Below are 23,785 nucleotides of genomic sequence, written 5' to 3'. Positions count from 1 at the left end.
TGCAGTTATTAATGAAACTTTTTTTTTCTTTTTTAATATGAACAAAATTTAAAAAAAAAAGCATTTTCGGAAAACTTCACCGAAAGAAAACTCATTTCCAAAATTAAACTACCCAGTGCAGAAGAATCTGCTTAATTTATTCGACTTAATCTCACGCATAGTGCGGTTAAAATTTGTTAAGTCCTGTCAATATTTCAGAAGTTCCTATTTTTCTGTTTGTGGTCTATAGTTGTATTTACCTATAAGTTCATGTGACCCCCTAGCTTATAAGAGTGACCCATAATTTAGTTAAGTTACAACGAATGAATGTGAATTCGTCGACATCAATGTTCAACTGTAGAAGTGTGGTTGATGAAGAAAGCGAAGCAGATTAGGGAATGATTCCAAGTCAAATAGGCATATGCAAAGCAGGCACATGAAAAGTTACTAATTATTTTTATGTTAACAAAATTTCCCAGGCGCTTTCTTTATTCCATTCTTTCTACAAAATTTTATGAAGGGTGTTCCATATATATATATATATATATATATATATATATATATATATATATATATATAGTATGGAAACCTTACGTGGAATAGAATCAAATTTGTGAATGAAATTACCATTATTAGGTATATCAAAAACTGGTTGTCTACAATTACAGGTAACTGCCATTTACGAAAAGTTATAATCAAATGATACCACGTCTGACTCAAATTATAAGAGGGATATGTTACGAGTATATATTCATACTCAAAATACACGTTTCGAAGCAAAAATCCATAATATATATTTGGAGATTCAAGGTCGAGGATCAAATGCCTTAAAATATCACGTTCTTTGAAACATAACTTGACATACCGTTGGAAGGTGTTTCCATTGAGCGATTTATGATACGTATACTTAACGAAAAATCTACAATGGACACATGAAATAACGTAGAGCGTTAGGACTTCCTACGTCATCATTCCTATATATACATCTCTAAGACAGTGGTTCTCAACCTTTTTTAACTGACGACACAATTTACTGACATCGCGATACACTAGTTTGAAATTTTTATTATAAATAATACTAAATAATACTACTAATAATAATAAATAATATCTATTATAACAGTGAAACCAATTAGTTTTTATAACGACTCTATATAGCAATGAGGACTATTACTACCGCTGGAGGTGTTGACTGGTACTCGATTTTAATTACTTACTGTTAATTTTTTCATGATTTTTAAATTCTAAAATTTCGCGACACACCTTACGGGACTGCATAACACACCAATATGTTGCGACACATCGGTTGAGAACCATTGCTCCACGATACCAAATTTCATTCCAATATGAAATGGTTGAACTGTGAGGTGTTTTAATTTCACCTTTTTAATTTTATGCAACTGATAATGAAATTCATCAGCTACTCGATCTAGTTCAATAATTAGTAATGGTTCGCTCTCTTCATTTCTAGAACAAACTACTTCTAACTTTTAATTTTGCTGTCCCGTACAATATATGTAAAGAATTCACTTTTCCTCTGTTACACTACCTACACTGTCATGTACAGTAATTCGTGATGTTAGTTTGTCATCACGATTTGTACTTAATTTCCCATCATAAACCTTACAAAATAAAATTATAAATAACATGTTGCCCTATAAGGAATGCCTTTATTATAACCCTATACCCCTGCAGTATACTTCAAAACGGTGTTAATTACAGCATTTAGAATGTAAACTTTAAGGCACATGTTTGGCAACAGCAGTTATGGAATGTTAGTGAGCAGAGCAACTAGGCTGGTTACTGCAACTGGCTTCACCTACTTCCCCCCTTTCCCCTGGTTCCTCACCACACTCCTCAGCACCCTTGAGAAAAGCACCAATGGCTCCCAGGTAGCCCTCATGACGAAGGAACAATGCTTGCACTTGGCCCCGGCTCCAGTAATTGATGGCAAAGCTAACAGTGTGCATGCTCAGGGGATGGTTACGCAAAAAATAGCCACCAAAGTAAACCTGGAAAATAATAAGAAGAAAAGCTATACCAAGGTCACGCTACGCCTCGGCCATTTTTAATACAGCTTAATTTTTAAGGTTTCATATTAGGCGCTTACTTAGAAAAAACAGAGGTAGAAAACGTCAATTTTTAACTTTAAGATTTAACTGTTTGTTATTCACAACAATAATAAAAAAAAAAAAAAAAAAAAAAAGGAGAATAGAGCGACAATAATGTGTATGAAGAACACAGACAGATTCATTTTCCCCCCCTTTACGGAGAAAAAGAAATAATATACATGTGTAAAAACGTTAAATTTCTTCAATTAATACTCCATAGTACGAGACTACCTCTGATAACTGTCAGCAGATGGCATATTAATCGGGGAAAGAGGAATAAAGCATTAACAGAAAATTGGTAATGCCGCACTTAGCTCAATCAGGGATTTTAGGATTTAGATTTCTGGGCTTTCGGCATCTATAGCCATGTTGGCCCGTCACGTATGAGGGATAACGTCCCTCAGCGAGCATACTATTCGGGGAAAGGAAAGCAAGGAAGCGCCCTGGGACCTATATGTCCTGGCATTTGCCTGATGTGATGAGAAAAACCCAGGAAAACCTCATTCAGGATGGTTGGCCTGAAAAAGCTTTTTACACCTTTTCGACCGAGTGCCCCCACCAGGAATTGAACCCGGGACCGCTCGCACCGAAGGCGAGAGGGTTAGCTATGATACTACGCTACGCGAGGCTATTTTAGCTCAATTAGTATAGCATTCAACCGATTAGTGGGAAATCGGAGTTCAGATCTCCGATCAGATTTTTATGTATTACCTTTAACAAGTCCTGGCTTATAGGGCATCTTCGGAACACAATGTTAAAGCATGGGTAAGTAATAATACTAGAGTACATTACACATAAGCATCTTAAGGACTTGTTAGTTGTCTTCCGAAAACACAGATTTACCTGTCAGTCCGAATGATGTGAGATAATGCTCTCTTCTTTAGTATTTTCATGCTCTAGTTTTGACTGGCATGCTTTCAAGAACTTTCGCATACTATAGAGGATATATCATGCAGGATTCAACTTTTATTATTAAATCTTTTTCTCCTTGGAAATGTAGTCAGTTTATGTAACTTAAAAGATATTTTGTACTAATTAAAGATACAGCGAGACAGTCATTCAAATGGTTTATTAGCAGTGCCGTGCCATTGGGGGGAGAGCGAGGCGACGGCCCCAGGCGCCGAAGTAAGGGTGCGCAAAATTTGGGAGGAAAAAGAAAAGAAGGAAAGAAAAAGAGAGGAAAAATTATTTGAAATATTTTAGATCAACAGCAGTATTTTTCAATCTAAATTTTAATTTGATTAGGGTCAGTTTTATACTGTTTGCGTCCCTAGAAACTTGCTAAAAGCGCCTTACCCGTGTATAAAATGGAAGCAAAAAGTAATAAAAAGTGCTCAAAATCAAGGAAAAGTAGGGTTTATTTTTGAAAATTTTCTTAGGCTTCGCGCCAAAAATGGTGGGCTTCGCAGCTGGTTTGTCGACCTCATTCATATGTACGGGGGCGCCGTCGTATACTCTCGCTCCGTGCCCTGATTTTCCACGGTACGGCACTGTCTATTAGTATATAATTAAAGTAGCTGTCCAATTACTATGTAATATTTTCCCCGAATTGTGATTTTATTTTTATTTTTATTCTTTTACATATACCTCTTACAAAAACTTACTAAAAATCGGTCCTCAAATTCGGATGAAGCAATACATATCTAAGGACTAACTTGAGTAAATGTTGTAATGCCTTTCAGCATTTTGAACAGGACAACCTAATCACAATTTTAGTTTTCTACGCCGCTGTTATTCAAGAGAGAATCGCCCCTAATTGAGTTCACATTAATCAATAATGTATGAATGTAATTTTAATTAAATACAGCATTCTCTGTCTTGAATCAAGTTTTCTTCTACTTATAAAAATTGAACTAAAATTAGCGGATTCACTTCAACTTTAATAGAAAAACATCCATAAAAACAAAGTAGAAAATGGATATAGTTTTTCTCGTGCAATCAGCCAGGAGAATTCTACGGCGTCGAACGTTTCGTGAACCGAAAATATTGTTCTCGTTTTCAGGGTGAAGTATGAGAGCCTAAACACCACAGACCGTAATCTCCGCGAACTGTAAACAAGACGAACCGTAGCGCCTCTAACATACGACAACGGAACTAGCCAGTTGATCTGTCGTCAGCAGCGTGGAAAGTTCTAAGATAACCATGCCTAGTGGCACATAGTGGATGAGAGTGTGGTGTACACAACTGTGTACTGCTACCATGTGCTTTTACATTTGTTTTGTGTTTGACCGCTAGTTTGTAGAAATTATTTTAACATAATGTTCGATAAAGATGTACGAAAATGCCAACAAAGCAATCCAGGCACAATACAAGAAGATGCTTTTATAAAAGATACAAAAAGAATGTAATAGTTATTTAATACGGGTAAATTGCTAATCTGATCATCTTGCATTGCACCTAGCGCTAACATGTGAAGCTGACTGAAAGAATGCGCTGGTTACAAGGACAACCCATGACGTCACATTCAAAAACCGATGGCAGCGCCAGTCTACTTACGACGAAACATCGTTTTCCACCAAACGTTGATTGGCTCTTTCGCCGTGCAGACGAAACAAATTAATTTCAATAGCGCATGTAGGGAGTTCTCGTCTGTGCTACACACGGAAGTCTTTACTATATATGTGCTGGATGGGAGAGGCGGAATTTGATTGGTCAATGGCAACGTCCAATCAGCGTCAGTGTATGGCCTCAATTCTGATTGGCTGGTTGACTGGGTTGATTGGCAAACCCTCATTGGTTCTTTTGAATACGCATTCTTCCTATGAGGTGACGCCATGTTTGGCTGAGTTGAATATTGGTATTCCTATTGAGGGTACTGCCTTCTTCTAGTATTGCTATTGCTTTCTTAACTTTTTTTCCCAGCAGCCTAAATACTTTGCTATAAAAGTGGTTTCAGAGAAAGGGATGATGTATCCCTCAGTTATGCTACACTCTGCCAATCCTGATTTTTCAGCTTCTTGTCGTTTTTGGTCTCTCATTCTTCACCCTGAATACGAGAACAATGTTGTCGATTCTCAAAATGTTGGACGATGTAGAATTCACCTGGCTGATTGCCCGAGAGCAACTATATCCATCACGACACCAGGAAAGCTTCAGTTCTTAAAGTGGAAAATGCTTTCGAGATCAGAAGCGACTTGTGAATTTTATGTTGTGTGTGTAGAATATATATATATATATATATATATATATATATATATATATATATATATATATTAAAAAAAAAAAAAAAAAAAAAAGAAAATGAAATGAAATGAGCCTACTAGTTAAAATGAAGTATTTGTTTTACATTCCATGGTAATGCCGGCTAGGTTAAAAGAGACGGTGGTGATGAGAAATGACTGCAATGGTGGAATGAAGGAAGTGGGAGGAAACCGAAAACTCCGAGAAAACCCTCGAATAGAGCCTTCTAATTGTATGCCCCACGTGTAGGCTGTGAAATAATTGGTGGAATAAGAATACGGAAGGAGACAGGAGAACGATAAAAACCAATGGATACTACAAACTCGCATGGATTGAATCGAAGCAGGGATCCCTAGCACTGGAGGTGAGCGCTCTACCACCGAGCCATCATGCTCACGCGTGTAAAAAGAGTACAATCGAAGTTTCTACTTGTTTTACAGTAAGACATTTCAGCTTATTTTTAAAATGAAATGAAATCTTTTAAGTTTTACGTCCTACGATTATGCCGGCTACGCAAAAGGAGACGCTGATGATGAGAATGAATGAAATGGTGGAATGAAGAAAGTTGGGAGGAAATCGGAGAATACCCCCCCCAAAAAAAAACGCACACGGTGTTTGTCCACCACAAAGTTTACTTGGCGCAAACTGGGATCGAACCAAGGACCCCCATGCACCAGAGGTGAACGCCCTACCGTTGAGTCACCGCGGCCCAGCTTATTTTCAACTAATTTAAGATTTTAAAAGGAACGAAAGGAACTTATGCATTTAGAAAGCATCACAGTGAAATAGAGAAATATGGACGTGAACATGATGATAGTTCAGGAATATTTAGATAAGTTCTTCAGCAGACACTCTCTCTGGAGCACTCATACAAGAGATATCTCTCCCGCATGACGTGAAAAAATGAAATTTTTCATTAATGTCCCACAATTATACCAGTTAGGCTAAAGGAGACGATGATTAAAGCAAATGAAAAATGATGGAAGACCTGGTGAAATAAAAAAGTGGGAGGAAACGGGGGTACCCCGAGAAAACTCATGGACACGAAGTTGTCTACCACAAACTTACTTGAGCGGGGATCGAAAATAAAATGAAATTAAATCTTTAAGTTTTACGACTCACGATTACGCCGGCTAGGCTAAAGGAGGCGGTGAAGATGTGAATGAATGAAGAAAGTGGGAGGAAACGGAAAAACGTCGAGAAAACCCACGCACACAGTGTTTGTCCATCACAAAGCTCACTTGGCGCGAGCTGGGTTCGAACTAAGGACTCAATGTACCAGAGGTGAACGCTCTACCACTGAGCCACCGCGGCCCCGCCAGGGATTGGACCAGGGACCCCACGTACTACAGGTAATTACTCTACTACTGAACCACCATGCCCCCCTCTGCATGAAGTACAGTTTTCCAGGCTAGATATCTCTTAAACTCACGCCAATCTAGTTCAGTTGGTTTCAAATAGCTTTATTAGAATAAACACAATGATGAATCAACTTATATATTCTTCGAGCATTACATACATGAGCATTGCATAACACCGTTAGGCAAAGAGAAAAGCAAGCCCCAAAATGTAAACGTGCAAATAAATTCCATGCTGTTAAATGTTCAATAGATACAAACTCTCATATTACACAGCCAACTGAAGAAATGTCTATCCTTTCAATGAAATTCAAAAGCCAAACACTTTGACTAGTTATAGGAAAATAAAATTTAAGTGACAGTGAAAGAAACATTTCCCGTTCATTGAAAGGAAACACGTACGCACTATTCGAGCCGACTGACGCAAATTATTTTTCACTGAGGCAACATTTCGATAACATGTAGCATGCAGCAAATGTCTTTCAACAAAATACGGTATAGAACAGCACAGCATGTAAAAAAATGTTGTGTTGCACGATACAAGCGTCTTATTTCAACAACATTCAGTTTGTTCAAGTTCAATAAATAAGAATACATTGGTTGCAGTTTCGGTTATTTATCACTGCCTTTATCAGACAGATATCACATTGACTCATACTGATTTTTTTTTTTTTTTTTAACATACAAAAATGAGTTAGAAATCAGCAAATAATCCACTTTCTCAGTATGACCTCCCTTCAAATGACTACATTTACGTCACTAGTATAGCAGCCTATAAAGGCCTAGAACAAGTTGTTGCGAGCGATCCCGGGTTCGATTCCCAGTGGGGACACTCGGTGGAAAAAGTGTAAAAGCTTTTTTCAGGCCAGTTATCCTGAGGGAGGTTTTCCTAGATTTTCCTCATTCACTCCAGGCAAATGCCAGGATGGTACCTAACATATAAGTTCCATGCCGCTTCCTTCCTTTCCCAATCCCTTCTACCTTCTCCTTCTCCGGATAGTGTGATCGCAGAGGGACGCCATCCCTCAAACGTGACGGGCCAACATGGACATAGATTCCAAAAGCCCAGAAATCTAATTCCTAAATCCTAGAACCAGTTCTTTGGAAAGCAACGAATTCACTCTTGTGCAGCTACTGGCAAATCTTCGAAGTAGGCAAAATGATACCCGCTCAAAGAGTTTCTTCAAAGTCTCGAAGTCTTGCGGGATTAAGTCAAGCACTATGGTGAGAAAGGCAGCACTTAGAACCCCATCTGGGAAACGGCAGTGTTTGATCCCCGATGACTATGAGACGTGTGACGCTTTTTTTAATTTTTTTTATTTATTTTTTTTTTTTTTTTAATAACGCTACACAATTAGTGGAAAGTCACCATATATGATGTGCTAGTAATGGAAATTCGGTTTGCTGAATCGCTGAGAAATTCGCTATCGCTGCGTTCGGAATAGAGGAGTCGCTGAAGATGATACTCTCAGTGTTCCAAAAGACAGTAATACTTACGAGTTTAGACCGTTGTCCGGAACTTCTTCGGCGATTACATGGATTGGGCTTTCGTCAACGCCACATTATAGTGAAAATCATGTTCTGTCACCAGTCACAAGCTTGGACATAAGGCCTATGGGGTCTTAGTAGTGGCGCTGTAGAATGTCTGTGTTCATGTTCACACTGTTGTCTCTATGCTGCTTGGCCTCTGGAAGCCCACTTAATACATCTTTTCCAGCTTCAGGTACTCGTGCTTTATGTTCTGGAGGGTTCCTCCGAACGAATTCCGTGAATGTCTGTATACTTTTTGCCTGATCAGACTCTCAACATTGCTGCTATTGCCTGCAGTTGTCACAATCACTTTTCTTTCAAGAACTGGTTCTCCTCTCGATTAACGTAACTGCTTCTTTCCAGCTTTCAACCCAGTTTTGCACAAGTTTTCCGTGTCGGTGGATTTTCTCAACACACCGTTACTATGCACCTATGAAGTTCTGCGGTACAGACATCCTCTTCCCTGAGGGTTCAAGTCTTCCTGTGCTGCACTTTCGGATTACATTCTATACTGTCTTCTGATACATTTATAACCACGAACGAAAAGTTTCGAAATATACTGTATATACTGCGTTCAATTTAAAATCGGACTGGGGTACAGATATCTGAGATAGAGAGCAGAGTCGTCTTCTGCTCTGCCCCTTCTCCTAAGCATTCTCTTACATTCGTTTACTACAAGGATAGATATAAGACTGGCACAGCTATCAAACAAATGACATACTTTCTACTTACAGGTTAATCCAATTTTTGAATACCACTTGAACTTCCGAGTTTCCGACTTCGTTAGGTCACGGAGGAAGAAAAAATAAGAACATCGGGGAAGTGAAAGGAACGGACTTACCACGATAGAGCAGAGTTGGTGACACTTTGTCAAAACCTAAGATTACACGCCAAATAATGGAAATGCGGGTTGCAATATGGCGAGGTTAATTCGCGTATACTTTCGTTCATTGGTGGGAGGTTGCCAACTTATATTGATAGTTTTATTGTTATGCATATGCTATACAAATTTTGAAATTACTGCATCCCATGCCTCTGTCTACATTTATTATTATTATTTTAATGAGTAAAGACAGGATAGAAACTCAACTCAAATAGAATATTCAAAAATTTGTTTGTTCATTAAAAAAATTTTAAAAATACACAGCGGATGGTTACGTGATTCATTTTTCTTTCTCGCATTCTTATCTTCCAGCGGAGAGTCGACAGCTCAGAAGTGCAAGTGATATTCAGCAATTGCATCCTGTAAATAGATTGATATTTATAATTTCTGACTGTGTCCTAAGAATGTCTGAAAGTCACGAACATTTCAAACAAAACTGAAAAATGTTTGTAGTTCGGAGCTGGTTTTAAATGGAACGTAGTATAAATACGTATATATTTCGAAACTGCACGGTGTGTTTTACTGGAAATAAGTTTACCGATAGTTGATAGGACACCGATTTCCACCAGACACAAAACAAAGCGTATGGATTATTAGACGAATAAGTCCCATTCGATCTTTATTTTTTATGGAAGTTTGAAAAAAGAAATCTTTAAGTTTTACGTCCCAGAATTATGCCAATTAGCCTAAAAAACACGGTGATAATGAGAAAGGAACGAAATGGTGGAATGAAGAAAGTGGCACGAAACGGAGAACCCCGAGAAAACCCACGCACACGGTGTTTGTCCACCACAACCCGCTTGGCGCGAGCTGGGATCGAACCCAGGACTCCATGCACCAGAGGTGAACGCTCAACCACTGAGCCACCACGGTCCCCGAAATGGTTTGAAGTAACACATCAAAAGCTTGCTAATGTCGCTTATTGTTGCTCCAGTGAAAATTACCTTTAAAAAACCACGGCATTTCAGTAAAATTATCATTAAAAAAGAAAAAAATGCATGTATTTAGTGCATGATAGAAGTAAGTGACTTCTGAAGGAATTTTTCTTCTCCTGAATACAATTACTGCTTTGAATGTGCAAGTAATAGTCGAACATTTTTTTTAATAGTTTTTTTTAAGTTTCCACTTACATTTGTTCTTAAGATTTCTCTGGTAGTTAATGAAAATCCTGACTGAACTTCATTCACTAAATGTCAATAGAAGAAAAGTGAACATAACCTTACTTACCTTCTTTAGTCCATGCATCATGGCATACAAACACGCGATTTGGCCAATGTCATTGCTAATGGTGAATAACAGACTTCGAGCGATGTCGGCTTCAGAAAACTGAGCAGCTAAAAAAGAAAAAATAAAGTAATTAGGCTCCTATAATAGTACTAAAGACAATTTATTACAAGTTTCATATGTACTTATCCCTAACATGACTCAATATTATTATTATTATTTATTTATTTATTTTTCAGAGCGTAGAATCTCAGATGAAATTACGTAGGGTTTGAGGTGCAGAAATAACTTGTATGGTTTCCTCACAGTTCATGACAACTGAAGAAGAAAGAAAAGATCCATAAGGGTATCGCAAACATTCCTGTCGATATATTATGTCGGAATATTAAGGATGTCCTTCGACAACTGCAAGAATAGTTAGTGGATAGGTATTGTATATCATCTGAATACTTACGCTTTACCCATCTTTTCAGGGCTATGTATGTATGAAAAAAATGAAATGAAATCTTTCAGTTTTATGTCCTACGGTTGTGCCGGCTAGGCTAAAGGAGACGGTGATGATAAGAAATGAATGAAATGGTGAAATGAAAAAATAGGGAGAAAACGGGAGAGCCCTACGAAAACCTACGCACATGGTTTCTCCACCACGCAGTCCACTTGGCGTGAGCTGGGATCGAACCAAGGACCCCATGCACCAGAGGAGAACGCTCTACCACTGAGCTGCAATGCTCCCTAATAATGATGGATGCATTGGTGGATAGAGAAAGTGGGAGGAAACGGGAGTATCCTGCAAAAACCCACGCACACTATGTTTGTCCCCACAAAGACCACTTGGTGCGAATGGTGAACGCTCTACCACTGGGCCATCGCGGTCTTTCTATTCATGTATGTTATACCATTCATTGCCGTTATTGAATCTTTTTCAATAATTTAACCTCTTCTCTGTATTGAACTTCTAAATTATTTTTGAAACGTCCTCTATTACTCACGTAAACTTTTCGTAAGAAACTCCTCTCTCTACAACATGATACAAAATCTATTTTAAATCCAAAAGAACACGAAGGGAAGCCAAAAATTAACGCTAGTACCACTGGTAAAAAGTGCTCGGATACATTTCTCATTGCGCTTTTTATAAAAAAATAAATAAATAAATTGAGGGCATTGAATCCAATGGAGCTGTTTTATTTCTTTCAGTTTAACTTCCCAAGATTATACCCTTTAGGAAATGAAATGAAATGAAATCTTTTAAGTTTTACGTCCCACGGTTATGCCGGTTAGGCTAAAGGAGACAGTGATGATGAGTAATGAATGAAATGGTGGAATGAAGAAAGTGGGAGGAAACGGGAGAACCCCGAGAAAACCCATGCACGCGGTGTTTGTCCACCCCAAAGTTCACTTGGCGGGGGCTGGGATCGAACCCGGGACCCCAAGCACCAGAGGTGAACGCTCTACCACTGAGCCACCGCGGCCCCTTAGGCTAAGGGAGGCGGATGATTAAGGCAAGTGAATGATGATGGAGCAATTGGTGGAAGGAGAATGTGGGAGGAAAAGGGAGAACCCCAAGAAAACTCACAGACACCACGCTGTCCACCCCAAATTACACGCACTACAGATAAGAAAAGCACGTACCGTACTCACTTGACGCGAGCCTTTGAAACTAACACGTTGTACGGAAAAATGGCTATTTTCGTTACGGACGCTACTATTGAGTTTTTATTTCACCCAACAGTTCCCAGACGACGGTTTATACGGGTCTCAATTTTGACTACGAAGAACCATGTATTAGTTTCGTTTCCAACATCATTTTTGTTTCTGAACACCCTGTCTTTCAAGAAATAACGTAAATGAGAAAATATATATGGTAGTCTGTTGCTGCTAAATCACAACGTGGGAGACGCGGGAGTACTTCAAATTTCAATTATTTAATTTCTGTTTCATAGTTTTCGCCACATTTAGTTTAGGACTATCTTGCAAGATCTACGGACTCTTCCTTTTATCTAAAGACGGATACTTTTCAGACAAGTGCAGGTGCATTTCATCCATTTTTGCAAAGTATCTGAAAGTGGAAACAATTTCACTAGAAGTAGGAAATCATAATGAACGACAAACAGTGCTGTCCACAACACTAACAACAAAACTGTAGGGCCAGTTTGGATTCTGGATTTTTTCCAGGTAAAGAGTTTTTAATTATTGTTCATTTCGCTTACAATTGTCATATAATATCCACTACCCATCACACAATACAACTCAGTAAAAGCATACTTGGTGACTAACCAAAAGGTAATTACAAATGCCCACCTGCTGCTCTTTGCAATGGTCATTGAGTTCTTGTGGTACTTTTTTTTTCCTCCTGTGTGCTCCTAATTTGGTATACATGATCATGAACGGTTGAAATGGAAATACTGAGAACTTAGGCAAATTTATGAACGGCCGTACGTGTATGTAAAGCACCGCTATTGGCAATTGACGTGCGGTCTTTGCTTCTCTCAGCTTGCACAGACTAGACTCAGGCACGAAACGTTTGAAACCAATGACGATCTGTGTTTTGAAGCTCAGTCTGTGCATTATGCTTTTACCATCATATTACAATAATTTCTTACGACATTATATTCTAGCTTCATCTCATAAAACAAAATTACTTGTATATCACAATGGTCCACCACTAGCAGAAATCACTGAAGCACATCCTACGAAGCATGCTGCTACATTTCTGACTTAACGATTGCAACTGGTCTTCAGTTGGTATTACTCAACTCATAGCTCCATCGTTCCAGTATAGTTCAGTTTCGTTTCCAAGGACACCAAATTAGTCACCTAGTTCATAATTTTCACATAGGTTCTTATTTTATTGATATACCTTGCACAGTCCGTAACATGGTAAAATTAGGATCAGTGAATGAACGTTATATATATATATATAAAACCTTTCATATCAAAAATATTTAAAAAATGTACTCCGAAAAAAAAAATTGAACATCCTATTTCTCTTAGTTGAAATACTTATCAAACTAATTTTGCTTGAAAAATGTTCACATAATATCAAATGGGCAAAACATCGTCTACAAAGAAAACATACAAGACAAAGGTAACACGTTTATTTATTGACGAATGCTTGTTGATTTTTTCATTTGCGAACTCATTATAACGTTTAAGGAATTTTGAAATGACATCAATGCTTCCTAAATAGGTAAATGACCTTACTGAAACCATCTGGTTCTAAAAATTAATGTACACTCATGTCCAAAATTATTGTCGCATGTCTATAAATATGTTGTTGTACGAATATAATTTGGTAACGAATTCGCCAGGTATTCCTTATAATGTTAGTATGTGTATAATCGGCAAAGACATGTATGTGGCAAATTTCATGTCAAAAGAGCAATAGTTAAGAACAATAAAACGAAAATAAAACTTTCTTGTCCATTTAACATTTTGTTTTACTTATTCTAATTTTAGTATTTATAATTCTTTTCCTACGAAATTTACCACAAATATATATTTCCCGATTATATACATAGCATCAGTATTAAAAGTACCCTGCAAAATCATTATCAAATTATAGATATGAAACAATCATTTTGGAAATGAGTATACATGTTAATATCTCTCTGCTGTTAGTAACATGACTAATTCTGCTAATACTGTCGCTGTCTTTCAAAGTACTAACTATGTAGAAATATCTACACATAAGAACTGTGATCAACATCAATTCTATATTGTGTTATATGAGAGAGTGTTTCAGATAATAAAATAAAAGCACCAACCTGCATTGAAGTTTCTGTCCTTCGTTGCATGCATTGCTTTGCCAAACGACGACGCAATCAGATCTCCAGGAAGACCAAGATTTTTGTAATCTCCACCATAAATATCCTTTACAAGCATGTCAACATGACGGTGATCACCCTTTTCTGCCAGATCTAGAAGCTCATCAAAACCCTAGGCAACAAAAACAAATTAATGAGCGTTCGCTTGATATCTGACATATATATATTAGGGCGATTCTTATTTTTTTGACTTCTGAGTGTTTCTGAATCTCATCCCCTAAAATGGTTTTATATTAGACCATAGTAACCCATCAGAGAAAAAATTAGCTCAACTGGATGTTAAATAGTGCCCCAAGCAATCACAAGTTCTGAATGCACTTGTAGTATGTAATATGAGGTAAAAGGGACCTTGTAGGTTTGGAACGGCTAGCGAGAGTGACACTATTTCTTAGATAGGAGTAATGGAGGTAGAACCGTATCTAATACTGTATACTACCATCATGGCTCCCATCTTGATGGTCTAGAATTGGTAATAAGAAGATGGTCATGTGACATATCGTTTTCGGATTGTTTTGGACTACAAACCCATATTTGATATCATTTCCAACCTATCTCCAAACTTTTAATACATATTACATTCATAATATCTATTTATTAACTTACAATTATTTTCCACGCGTACGAGATACCTTTGCCTCATATTGTATATTGTAAATGCACTCAAAACGTGAGGTTCCTTGGGTCATCATTTAATATTATTCAATGACGCTGATTTTTCTCATGGATTACTTTGGTCTGATACGGAACCATTTTAGGGGATGACTTAGAAGAAAACTCGAATGCCAAAAAATAAGGATCACCCTAATATAATGTGCCTTATATTTTTTGGCACAATTTCATAATCCATCTAGCGAATATATGCGTAACCTACGTCTATCGTTCCATGGAAGGTTATCCAATACACGCATTTTCCATCACATTATCTCGTCTCCAAGGAAGTTCAACACTAGAGAGGATTATAGGGCCACGCCTCCGGTTCTGGCTCATTTACTTTAGATCCTTATACAACATCCAGGTTATGTCAAACAGTGAAATTCGAACCAGCGTCAATGCTCTCCCTCTCAAACGTGGTTCCACGCGGTCGTTAACCATTGGACTTGTAGCAAGGGCTCTACTGAAATTGTACCTTTACCTGTTAGTTTGAAACGAACGGTGAAATGGTGCCATAACTTGCTTATGGAAATGGATGTTTATCTTTTACATTATTACATATTTTATTGAAAAACAAAGGCTAAGAAAGTGAAAATCATAAGCATACATTTCTTTATGGATTTACGAGTGTACCTGAATGACAAAAATTAACTGTTAATAGCGTACAGAGTGTGTTCGGAAAGTATCGAGACTGGTTTCATATGAAACTTATTTCTTGCGCACCAATCACCGCTGCCAGCGCTTTTTCAAACTTTCATAGGTTCTCTTGAACTCAGCACCTCGTCGAAGCTGCTTGCACCGCGTCAATCGTGTCGAAACGCCCTCCTTTCAGGCTCCCTTGACGCGAGGAAACAAAGATGTCACACGGGGCCAGGTCGGGACTGTAAGGTGGCTGCGGTAGCGTTGCCACGTTCTTTCTGGCAAACACTTCGGCGACAACTAGCGAGGTGTGACTGGGCGCATTGTCATGATGGAATGTCCACTGATTGGCGATCTCTGGTCGCAGTCGGCGAATACGATCCTTCAAACGGTGGAGCACTGCTGCGTAAAATGTACCAGTGACGATCTGTCCGGTATGTAAAAAATCCCTGTGCACTACTCCTTTCACGTCGAGCACAAATCCACAACGAGCACAAGTCAAGCATCCACAATGAGCATGGATTTGATGCGCGACTTGCTCATGCGAGCATTATTCGGTTTGGGAGATTGCTTCGTGTGCCACGCCACTCTCTGTCGCCTTGTTTCCGGGCCACACTCGAAGATCCACGTTTCGTCACCAGTGATAACATTGTCTAAAACAATTTGCATCCTCTTCCAAACGTGCAATGATTTCTGCAGCAACAGCCACACGCCGTGTCTTCTGATCTTCATTCAACACTTTGAGTACAAATTTCGCGTACAGTTTTCTCATGTTCAACGTTTCAGTGATTATCTTGTACACAACCATGTTCAAATTTACTGCGTCGGTAATCAAGGGCTTCAACTGTTTCCGCACTTTCGCCACAATGTCTTCATTTCGGCTCGTTGAGGGATGTCCAGCGCGTTCATCATCTTCAACCGCTTCACGGACATCTTTTAACATTTTGTGCCACGCGAACACCTTTATGCGTGACATGGCATGGTCCTGATAAGCCTCACATATCATAATACGCCTTTCTGTAGCGGTTTTGTTCAGTTTGTCACAGAACTTGATCGCATACCGCTGTTCCACAAGTCACTTCATTTCACTTTCCCGAGGTTTCGACGACGGCAGACACACACACTTGCTACAACTACGCTCTGCTCACTCCAGCGTCTCGGAACCTACTGGAGCTCCTTCGTGGCTAAGCGGTTAGCGTACGCGCCTTTGGCGTGGAGACCGTAGTTCGATTCCAGGTGGGAACTCATGTGGTTCGGATTCCACACGTTAATCAGTAGGTCCAGTCTCATATGGCCCCGCTGCTGAAAGGGACGTTAAACTCAAAATCAACTCAACTCAACTCGGAACCTACTGCCGGCGGTTACCTCGCTTCCCTGCCATCTCCCCGTATCATGTACTGTCACCGCGACTGGTCTGTGCGCGCATTCCGACTTCGGAACAAACCATTACGATACTTCCCTGACATACCCTGTACTTCAATAACAAAAGAATCAGACACTTTAATGTTGTGCTAAGCAAACTATACAAATTTACAGACACAAACATTAAAGCCTTACTGCTCCAAATTTCTTACCTTTGCTTTGGTTAACAAGGATCCAAGTCCCCAAAATGTTCCGCCGCCGGTCGCTGTACCTCCTATTCTTTCATATTTATTTTCAGATTCTACCTACAGAATAGAAAATAAACAGGATTAACCTGCAACGTAAAAATCTTGCACAAAGTCTATTGCATCAAGAACCTACCACTATCAAATTACTTTAAATCTTCTCAACAGAAACTACTAACAACGTTCTAAACCAGTCAAGTGTTCATTAATGTTTCGGGAAAGTAACAAAATCTGGCAATTACTACCTTATGACTGGATACTACTAGTAACAATAGTATTTGCGCCATTAATGAACCTACCTTTAGTGCGCATTATTAAGGACAAATATATTCTTATTTTTATTATTAATGCGCCTTTCTTATTTTATTTTTTTAATGTCCTCCGATCAATGAAATAATTTACCTTCATAATGCTGACCCCTGACCCAATGTTGACTAGAAGATATGGAAAGATGTTTGGGTCAACATTCTGGAAGCGGTATTCAGGATTTCCGTGACGCTGGTACACAAATACTTCGTCTATCAAATTCTTCAATAGAAAATTACAACCTTTTATGAGGCAGCCCATCTCATCTTCTTTGTCAACCCTGCAATCAACATTTCCCTTAAAGAGCACACAGTCAGTCTTTCTCTGACATTAAATAACGTACAAGCACAGAACATACAACGGAAAATTCACTAAATTCTTAAAACTACTTACGTAAAAGCTTTAGCAAATGATTATCGTAAACGATGAAGTATACGGTCACTTTTTGTTAGGTTTGTTATGCACACAACTGTCCGTTTATTCAGATGTTTTTCTACCTACTGCCCTCATAAAAATGAAAGAAAGAAAAAAAGTAAGTATAGTACTGCTTCCGGAGTCCGAACGCTCCAAAATTCGAAGAAATTGGAATCCAAATGAAAAATTCGGCTCTATTCATCAGACTCTGGAACTTACTAAAGGAATAATTAACACTTCTGACCACAATATATACACTTACTTATTAAAACTAAAGTACAGTGTAACGGTTTCGACAACTTACGTTACACTGTACTTTAGTTTTAATAAATACGTGTATATCCTCTGGTCAGAAGTGAAAAATTCGGGTAAATTTTGTTCCAGAATTCGAATCCTCATCACCTTGTTCGTCTGTTTCCCTGTGCTCGGGCCACCCATATGCTTTATTATGCAGTTCGCTGCCGAAAGCTGTACTGAAAGCAACTCGTGGGATTTTCACTGCTAATTTTAGGCATGTTTTGTGTTCTATTAATTACGTAACTAGCTGAACCTGCGTTCTCTACACAGCGCATCATTCGCATATGAGCATAAATCTCCTTCTCATTCCTCACCACATATGTACATGTCCCTTTACATACACAAGTGAAAGACGTCTTGATTAAAAAAAAAAAAAAAAAATCGCAAAGGAGTATCATAAACGGGAGATTTTTTCGATTATTTTTTCTCAATATCTCGCTCCGTTTGCAAGATTTGAGCCTATTTCCGGTTGGAGTTTCTAATTCATGCATAAGCAATGTTTTTTTTTTCTTCTTGCATGCAGTATGTAATAAGCAAATACATTACATATACAATTAATTATAATGGAAGTTATATATGGTGATCATTGGGCAAAACACTCAAAAAATAAAGATTTATCTTAAGACTCGAGAAATGGTTATCCTTCCCTTTTTCACTATTATTTGCCAATGGAACAAACGCCTGAGACATATACAACCCCAATATACAACATTGTGGTGTTGGAATGTATAACGCATAGGATATGCTTTAGTTTTTTTTTTAATTTCAACGCTTCCAGTTTACCCTAAAAAAATGTAATTAAGAAATAATGGCCAAGTTTTTTTTAAATATTCAATTAGAACGGCAATCTACACAAAATTTCCAATCGATCAGTGAAAACGTCATCTTGCTAGAGCCTGTAGTTTCCGAGATCTCATTGTCGAAAGGATTGGCCACAAACATATAAACATAGTTTAAAAAAACTCGGAAGATGGAAGTACAACTCACATGCATTGATTTTAGAGAAGAATTATTAAAATACAAAGGCTTTGAACAATAATTTTATATCATAAACTTTATGAAAAAGATATAGTTAACTAATTTAGACTATTTAAAGTACAAATACTTAAAATGTTTGTCTCTGTTAAACGTGAAATCTCACATAACCGTAAATGAAAGATTTGAAAGCTAAAGTTATAGGTTGGAGCTCAGGCGGTTTTAATTGCTATTGTAGCATTTTAATAGATAGATAACAACTTACTGTGTTTGGTATGGGTACTAAAAAAGTTCATATTTATTTTTTAAAAATATTACCATTATTTATTAACATTTTCCCTTATAATCTAGATTATCTATTTATTAAAATGCTACGTTTATATGTTTGTGGTCAAGGAAAGTTTATATGTTTATAACCAATCTTTTCGACACTGAGTTCTCGGGAACCAGGCTCTACAAAGATGCCGTTTTCATTGACTGATTGCAAATTTTGTGTAGACTATTCGGTTCTATTGATTATTTTTAAAATGTTATATCTTTATTACACTTTTTAGGGGTACACTGGAAGTGCTGAAATTTTAGTAAAGCATCATATCCTACAAGTTATGCATTTCAACGCCACACATTTATATACGGGGTTAGTATACCTCTCCGGCGTTTGTTTCCTGGCCAAATGATAATGAAAAACGAAGGATAACCATTTCTCCAGTCTAACATGAATCTTTATTGTTTGGAGTGTTTTGCCAATGAACACCATATATCACTGACATTATAATTAACTGTGTGTGTAATGTATTTGCTTATTACATACTGCATGCAAGAAGAAAGAAAACACTGATCATACATGAATTAGAAACTCCAACCGGAAGTAGGTTCGAATCTTGCAAACGATGCGAGATACTGAAAAAATAATCGAAAAAAAATCTCCCTTTTATGATACTCCTTGCTGATTTTTATCAAGATGTTTTTCACTTGTGTCTGTAAAGGGATATGTACAGATGCTGTGAGGAAAGACGAGGAGATTCACCCCCATATTTGAATGACGTGCTGTGTACTGTGTACGCAAGGAAAGGTGGCTTCTGACAGTTGGGTAGAGCACGTGGAGTATTGGAGGCGCTATTGCCAGAGGCTCCACAACAGAGACAGCAGCTCTGGCTTAACAAGTCGTCTCAACCACCAGCAACAGCTCGGTGAGTCACCTTCATTGCCTAGCAACAGCGTGAAAGAATGTTCCTGTAATTGGCGAACAACCCTCCCTCTCGTTTTGTTTATAATATGTGCAGCTACCTGTCAGAGACCACCTTTCAGTAACTCGATCATAAAGAGCGCAGGTTTAGCTAGTTTGTTGTTAAAATCTTCTGGAAATTCGAATTCATGGGACCTATGAACAGATTAATTGTTTCTAGTATTTTAAAGGGGAAAAATTGTCTGGAAACTCGAATGGATTAGGTTCGGATTTCATGCTATCACTGTACATATTAAATTGTTCAGAACTTACTTTTATTACATGACACGAAAATATAAGTTGCATCAAATAAAAGTGCGTTCAGTTCCTAATAAAAAAACAATGATATTAGTTACAATTAGAGCATAACTGCAAGTAATTAAGTAAAACTTAGAACGATTTTCTTAAATAAATATATTTAAAAAAAGGAAGTCCAAAGAAAAAATGAACTCAAGTCTTCAGTGTTTCCATTCCACAATTATAAGCTGTAGGCTTATGGAGAAGGATGATCATTGAAACGGAATGGCCATGGAAGAAGCGATGAAATGAGCTTGGAGAAAGAAAGGAAAGCACTTCAAGAAAACAAACCAGGGACCCTATAACCATAGATAGGCGCTCTACCACTGATTCGTCATGCCCCACGAGATTAAAATTAAATATTTTCCCTTTAGATTTGCATAGATTATACGATCAAATTGAAAGTGTATGAAAAATGGAATTAAAAGAAGAGTTTGACAAGTTTTTTGATTTCCGGTGGGAGCACTCGGTCGAAAAAGTGCAAAACGCTTCTTCAGGCCAGCCACCCTGAATTAGGTTTTCCTGCGTTTTCCTCATTCCCACCAGGCAAATGCCGGGGTGGTACCTAAGTTATAGGTCCCGGGTCGCTTCCTTCCTTCCCCAATTCTTTCCTTTCCCCGGATAGTGTGCTCGCAAAGGGACGTCATCCCTCAAACGTGACGGGCTAAATGGCCGTAGATGTCGAAAGCCCAGAAATCTAAATCCTAAAGCGAAGTTTTAGTTTTCGCCAGGTCAGTGATAGGATTTTCCTGCATCGATCAGTTCATGTAATGTAAATACTGTTTTGCTTCGTAGTAAAAGTTAAATCACGGAGGCATATATGCGTACATTACTACAGTACGCTTATTTCTCGGTATTATTCTAGACGCTATAGAGTTCATAGCAAAAAGAATTGATATTAGTAGAGAGGTATTATCGTAGTTTTGCTAAATTATTGCTAGGTGAGTATCGCTCTTTTAATATTTAATATCTGTAAAGAGGATTTTTTTCTCAGAACGGTACACGGGACGTTTATCTACAGGGTGTTCGAGAAATCCCGTATCTTACAATTAAGTATAACTGAGAGAAATGTCTTTTTAATTTTAATTTATTTATTTAGTTCATACTATAGTTAATTACTTACGGGTTAAGTACAGTTGGTAATTACGTACAAGTTAAGCATAGTTGATAAGTACTAATGAGTGAAGTACAGTTGGTAAGTACTTACAAGTTAAGTACACTGCGTTAAGTACTTACGAGTTAAATACAGTTGTAAGTACTTACCAGTTAAGTACACTCGGTAAGTACTTACGAGTTAAGTACAGTTGGTAAGTACTTAAAAGTTCAGTACAGTTAAGTATATACGAACTATGGACCCAGCGAATCACTATGTGCACCATTGTACTGTATACACAAATGAATATGTCTCCATGACTTGTTGCGGAACATCTGAGGAGTATTCATTCGAAAAGCTTCTCCCACACTTTCGCGCAATTGTTCATCTGTCCCGTACTGATAACTGGGAGACATGTGACTTTATTATTCCCCACAATGATTTTCTGTACGCACTTCCTGGGGACCATTTCAATGGGGATGGAGAGGTTGGAGAAGCATGCCCAATCCAGCGGCCTGGAAATTTTTCATTAACGAAATCATACATCTGAGAGCAAAATGGGCTGGAAGCCATCCTGCTGTATTCACATACCATTCATGATTCCCTTCTCTTGCAGTTGAAGTATTAACAACGTTTAAACATGTGTAAATAAGAATATCTACTCACATATTCGTGAAGAAAGGGGTCCGAACAAGTATCGTGATGTCATTCCAGCCCATATCATAACATACGGCTGGTTTCATTCCAACCAGAAGACCACATCCTCCTGTGTGAACTGGGATGTATTGACAATTACAAGAAAATAACACTTGTGAGCGAGACACACTGCTTAAGCACGGCGGGCTCCAACACGATGTTCGTCGTTATCAGACAATTCGTTCTCAATAATCGGTCTAAATGCTTTCATGTGCGATCATTGTTGAACGCAGTATATTCAGTTCATCTGCTCTTTTGCAAAGCGACTTAGTTGGGGACTTCGCAACTGACCGAGCGACGGCAGCACATGTTTCCTTCTTGCGTTCACTATACGGCTTATCTTTGACGTATCCTGAAGCAAAAATATGTTTCTAACAATCATGCAGGGCTGATTTACGACGTAGGTCCTTACCAAAGCAATCTCTAAACGCAGTCATTACTTTTTTTTTAAAATTTATTTTTAAAGTATGTGTGGCTGTTCGTGCATCCATATACATTCTACCACCATGTGTGTTCATTTAAGATGTAGGAATTAAGATTTCTGGGCTTTCGGCATCTATGACTATGCTAGCCCGTTACGTATGAGGGATTACGTCCCTCGACGATCATACTATTCGAGGAAACGGAAGGAAGGAAGCGGTCTGGGACCTGTATGTTAGGCACCATCCCGGCATTTGCCTGCTATAAGGAAAGCTCAGGACACATTTTTGACCGTGTGACCCCACCGGGAATCAAACCCGGGACAGCAAGGTGTGTGTTCATCAACTACGTAATTGCAACCACTCATTATCAGCCATGGCCTCACAACTGAGATGCTCCACGTGACCTTGATGGCAGGCATACCAGACAGTGGTGTCTGTAACCATAACAGCAATGTTACGAACAGCACAGCTAAAATGACATTGACAATGTTCTCTGTGGTGCTCAAACCTAAGGGCACGGGACTTCTCGGACACTCTGTACAGTCCGGTTTCTTTCACTACGACTTGACCAACAACACTGACATGAAACCTACCACATCATTCATTCCATGCAAAATTCTTGTTTTAAAATAATGATATAATAATAATTAAACTGCTATAAGTTACACAAAACAAACAATAGAAATACACACATATAAAAATCACAATCAAATACTAGACTCATTTGTATGTTATAGAAAATATGATAAAAGTTATACATACGATAATCCTAGTTTTGCCTGGATTAACTCCGTGTATTTATAAGCTCCTCCACCGGTAGCTTTAATGCTCTTGCCAAGCATATTGTCACGTGATCCTACTAAATTCTGTTGAATAAAGTCTAAACAACTTTCTATATATTTGGTTTCGAATTTAATAAAGTGAAGCCTCGCTCCTTCTGAAAGTTCATACACAAGGTGGTCCTGCAAAGAAAGAAACGTATTCCTGTAACTATAATATCTATATATAATAAAATTAATAACAATAGCGAGGAGCAGATATGATATTTTCCCCGTTCTTAGTTTTCAAGCTATC

At 38.2% G+C, this 23,785-nt stretch overlaps 1 protein-coding gene across 2 annotated transcripts in view; it reads right to left on the bottom strand.

Moving 5' to 3' along the window:
- LOC145693688 (4'-phosphopantetheine phosphatase) overlaps positions 1-23,785 on the bottom strand; it is a 106,594-nt gene that overhangs the window by 52,538 nt on the left and 30,271 nt on the right. For both annotated transcript variants that reach the window (XM_081769943.1, XM_081769944.1), the window contains exons 3-8: positions 23,474-23,673; positions 17,389-17,572; positions 16,954-17,046; positions 14,030-14,201; positions 10,269-10,375; positions 1,829-1,991 (exon numbers count right to left, since the gene is read on the bottom strand). In XM_081769943.1, coding sequence (XP_081626069.1) covers positions 1,829-1,991; positions 10,269-10,375; positions 14,030-14,201; positions 16,954-17,046; positions 17,389-17,572; positions 23,474-23,673 — 919 coding nt within the window. The remainder of the gene's footprint in view (positions 1-1,828; positions 1,992-10,268; positions 10,376-14,029; positions 14,202-16,953; positions 17,047-17,388; positions 17,573-23,473; positions 23,674-23,785) is intronic.

Source organism: Thermobia domestica, chromosome 8, assembly GCF_964235325.1.
Source record: "Thermobia domestica chromosome 8, izTheDome1.hap1.1, whole genome shotgun sequence".
In the NCBI taxonomy this organism is placed as follows: Eukaryota; Metazoa; Arthropoda; class Insecta; order Zygentoma; family Lepismatidae; genus Thermobia; species Thermobia domestica.
The sequence above is the reverse complement of the archived record's forward strand: the minus strand, read 5'-3'. Positions and strand labels throughout refer to the sequence as shown.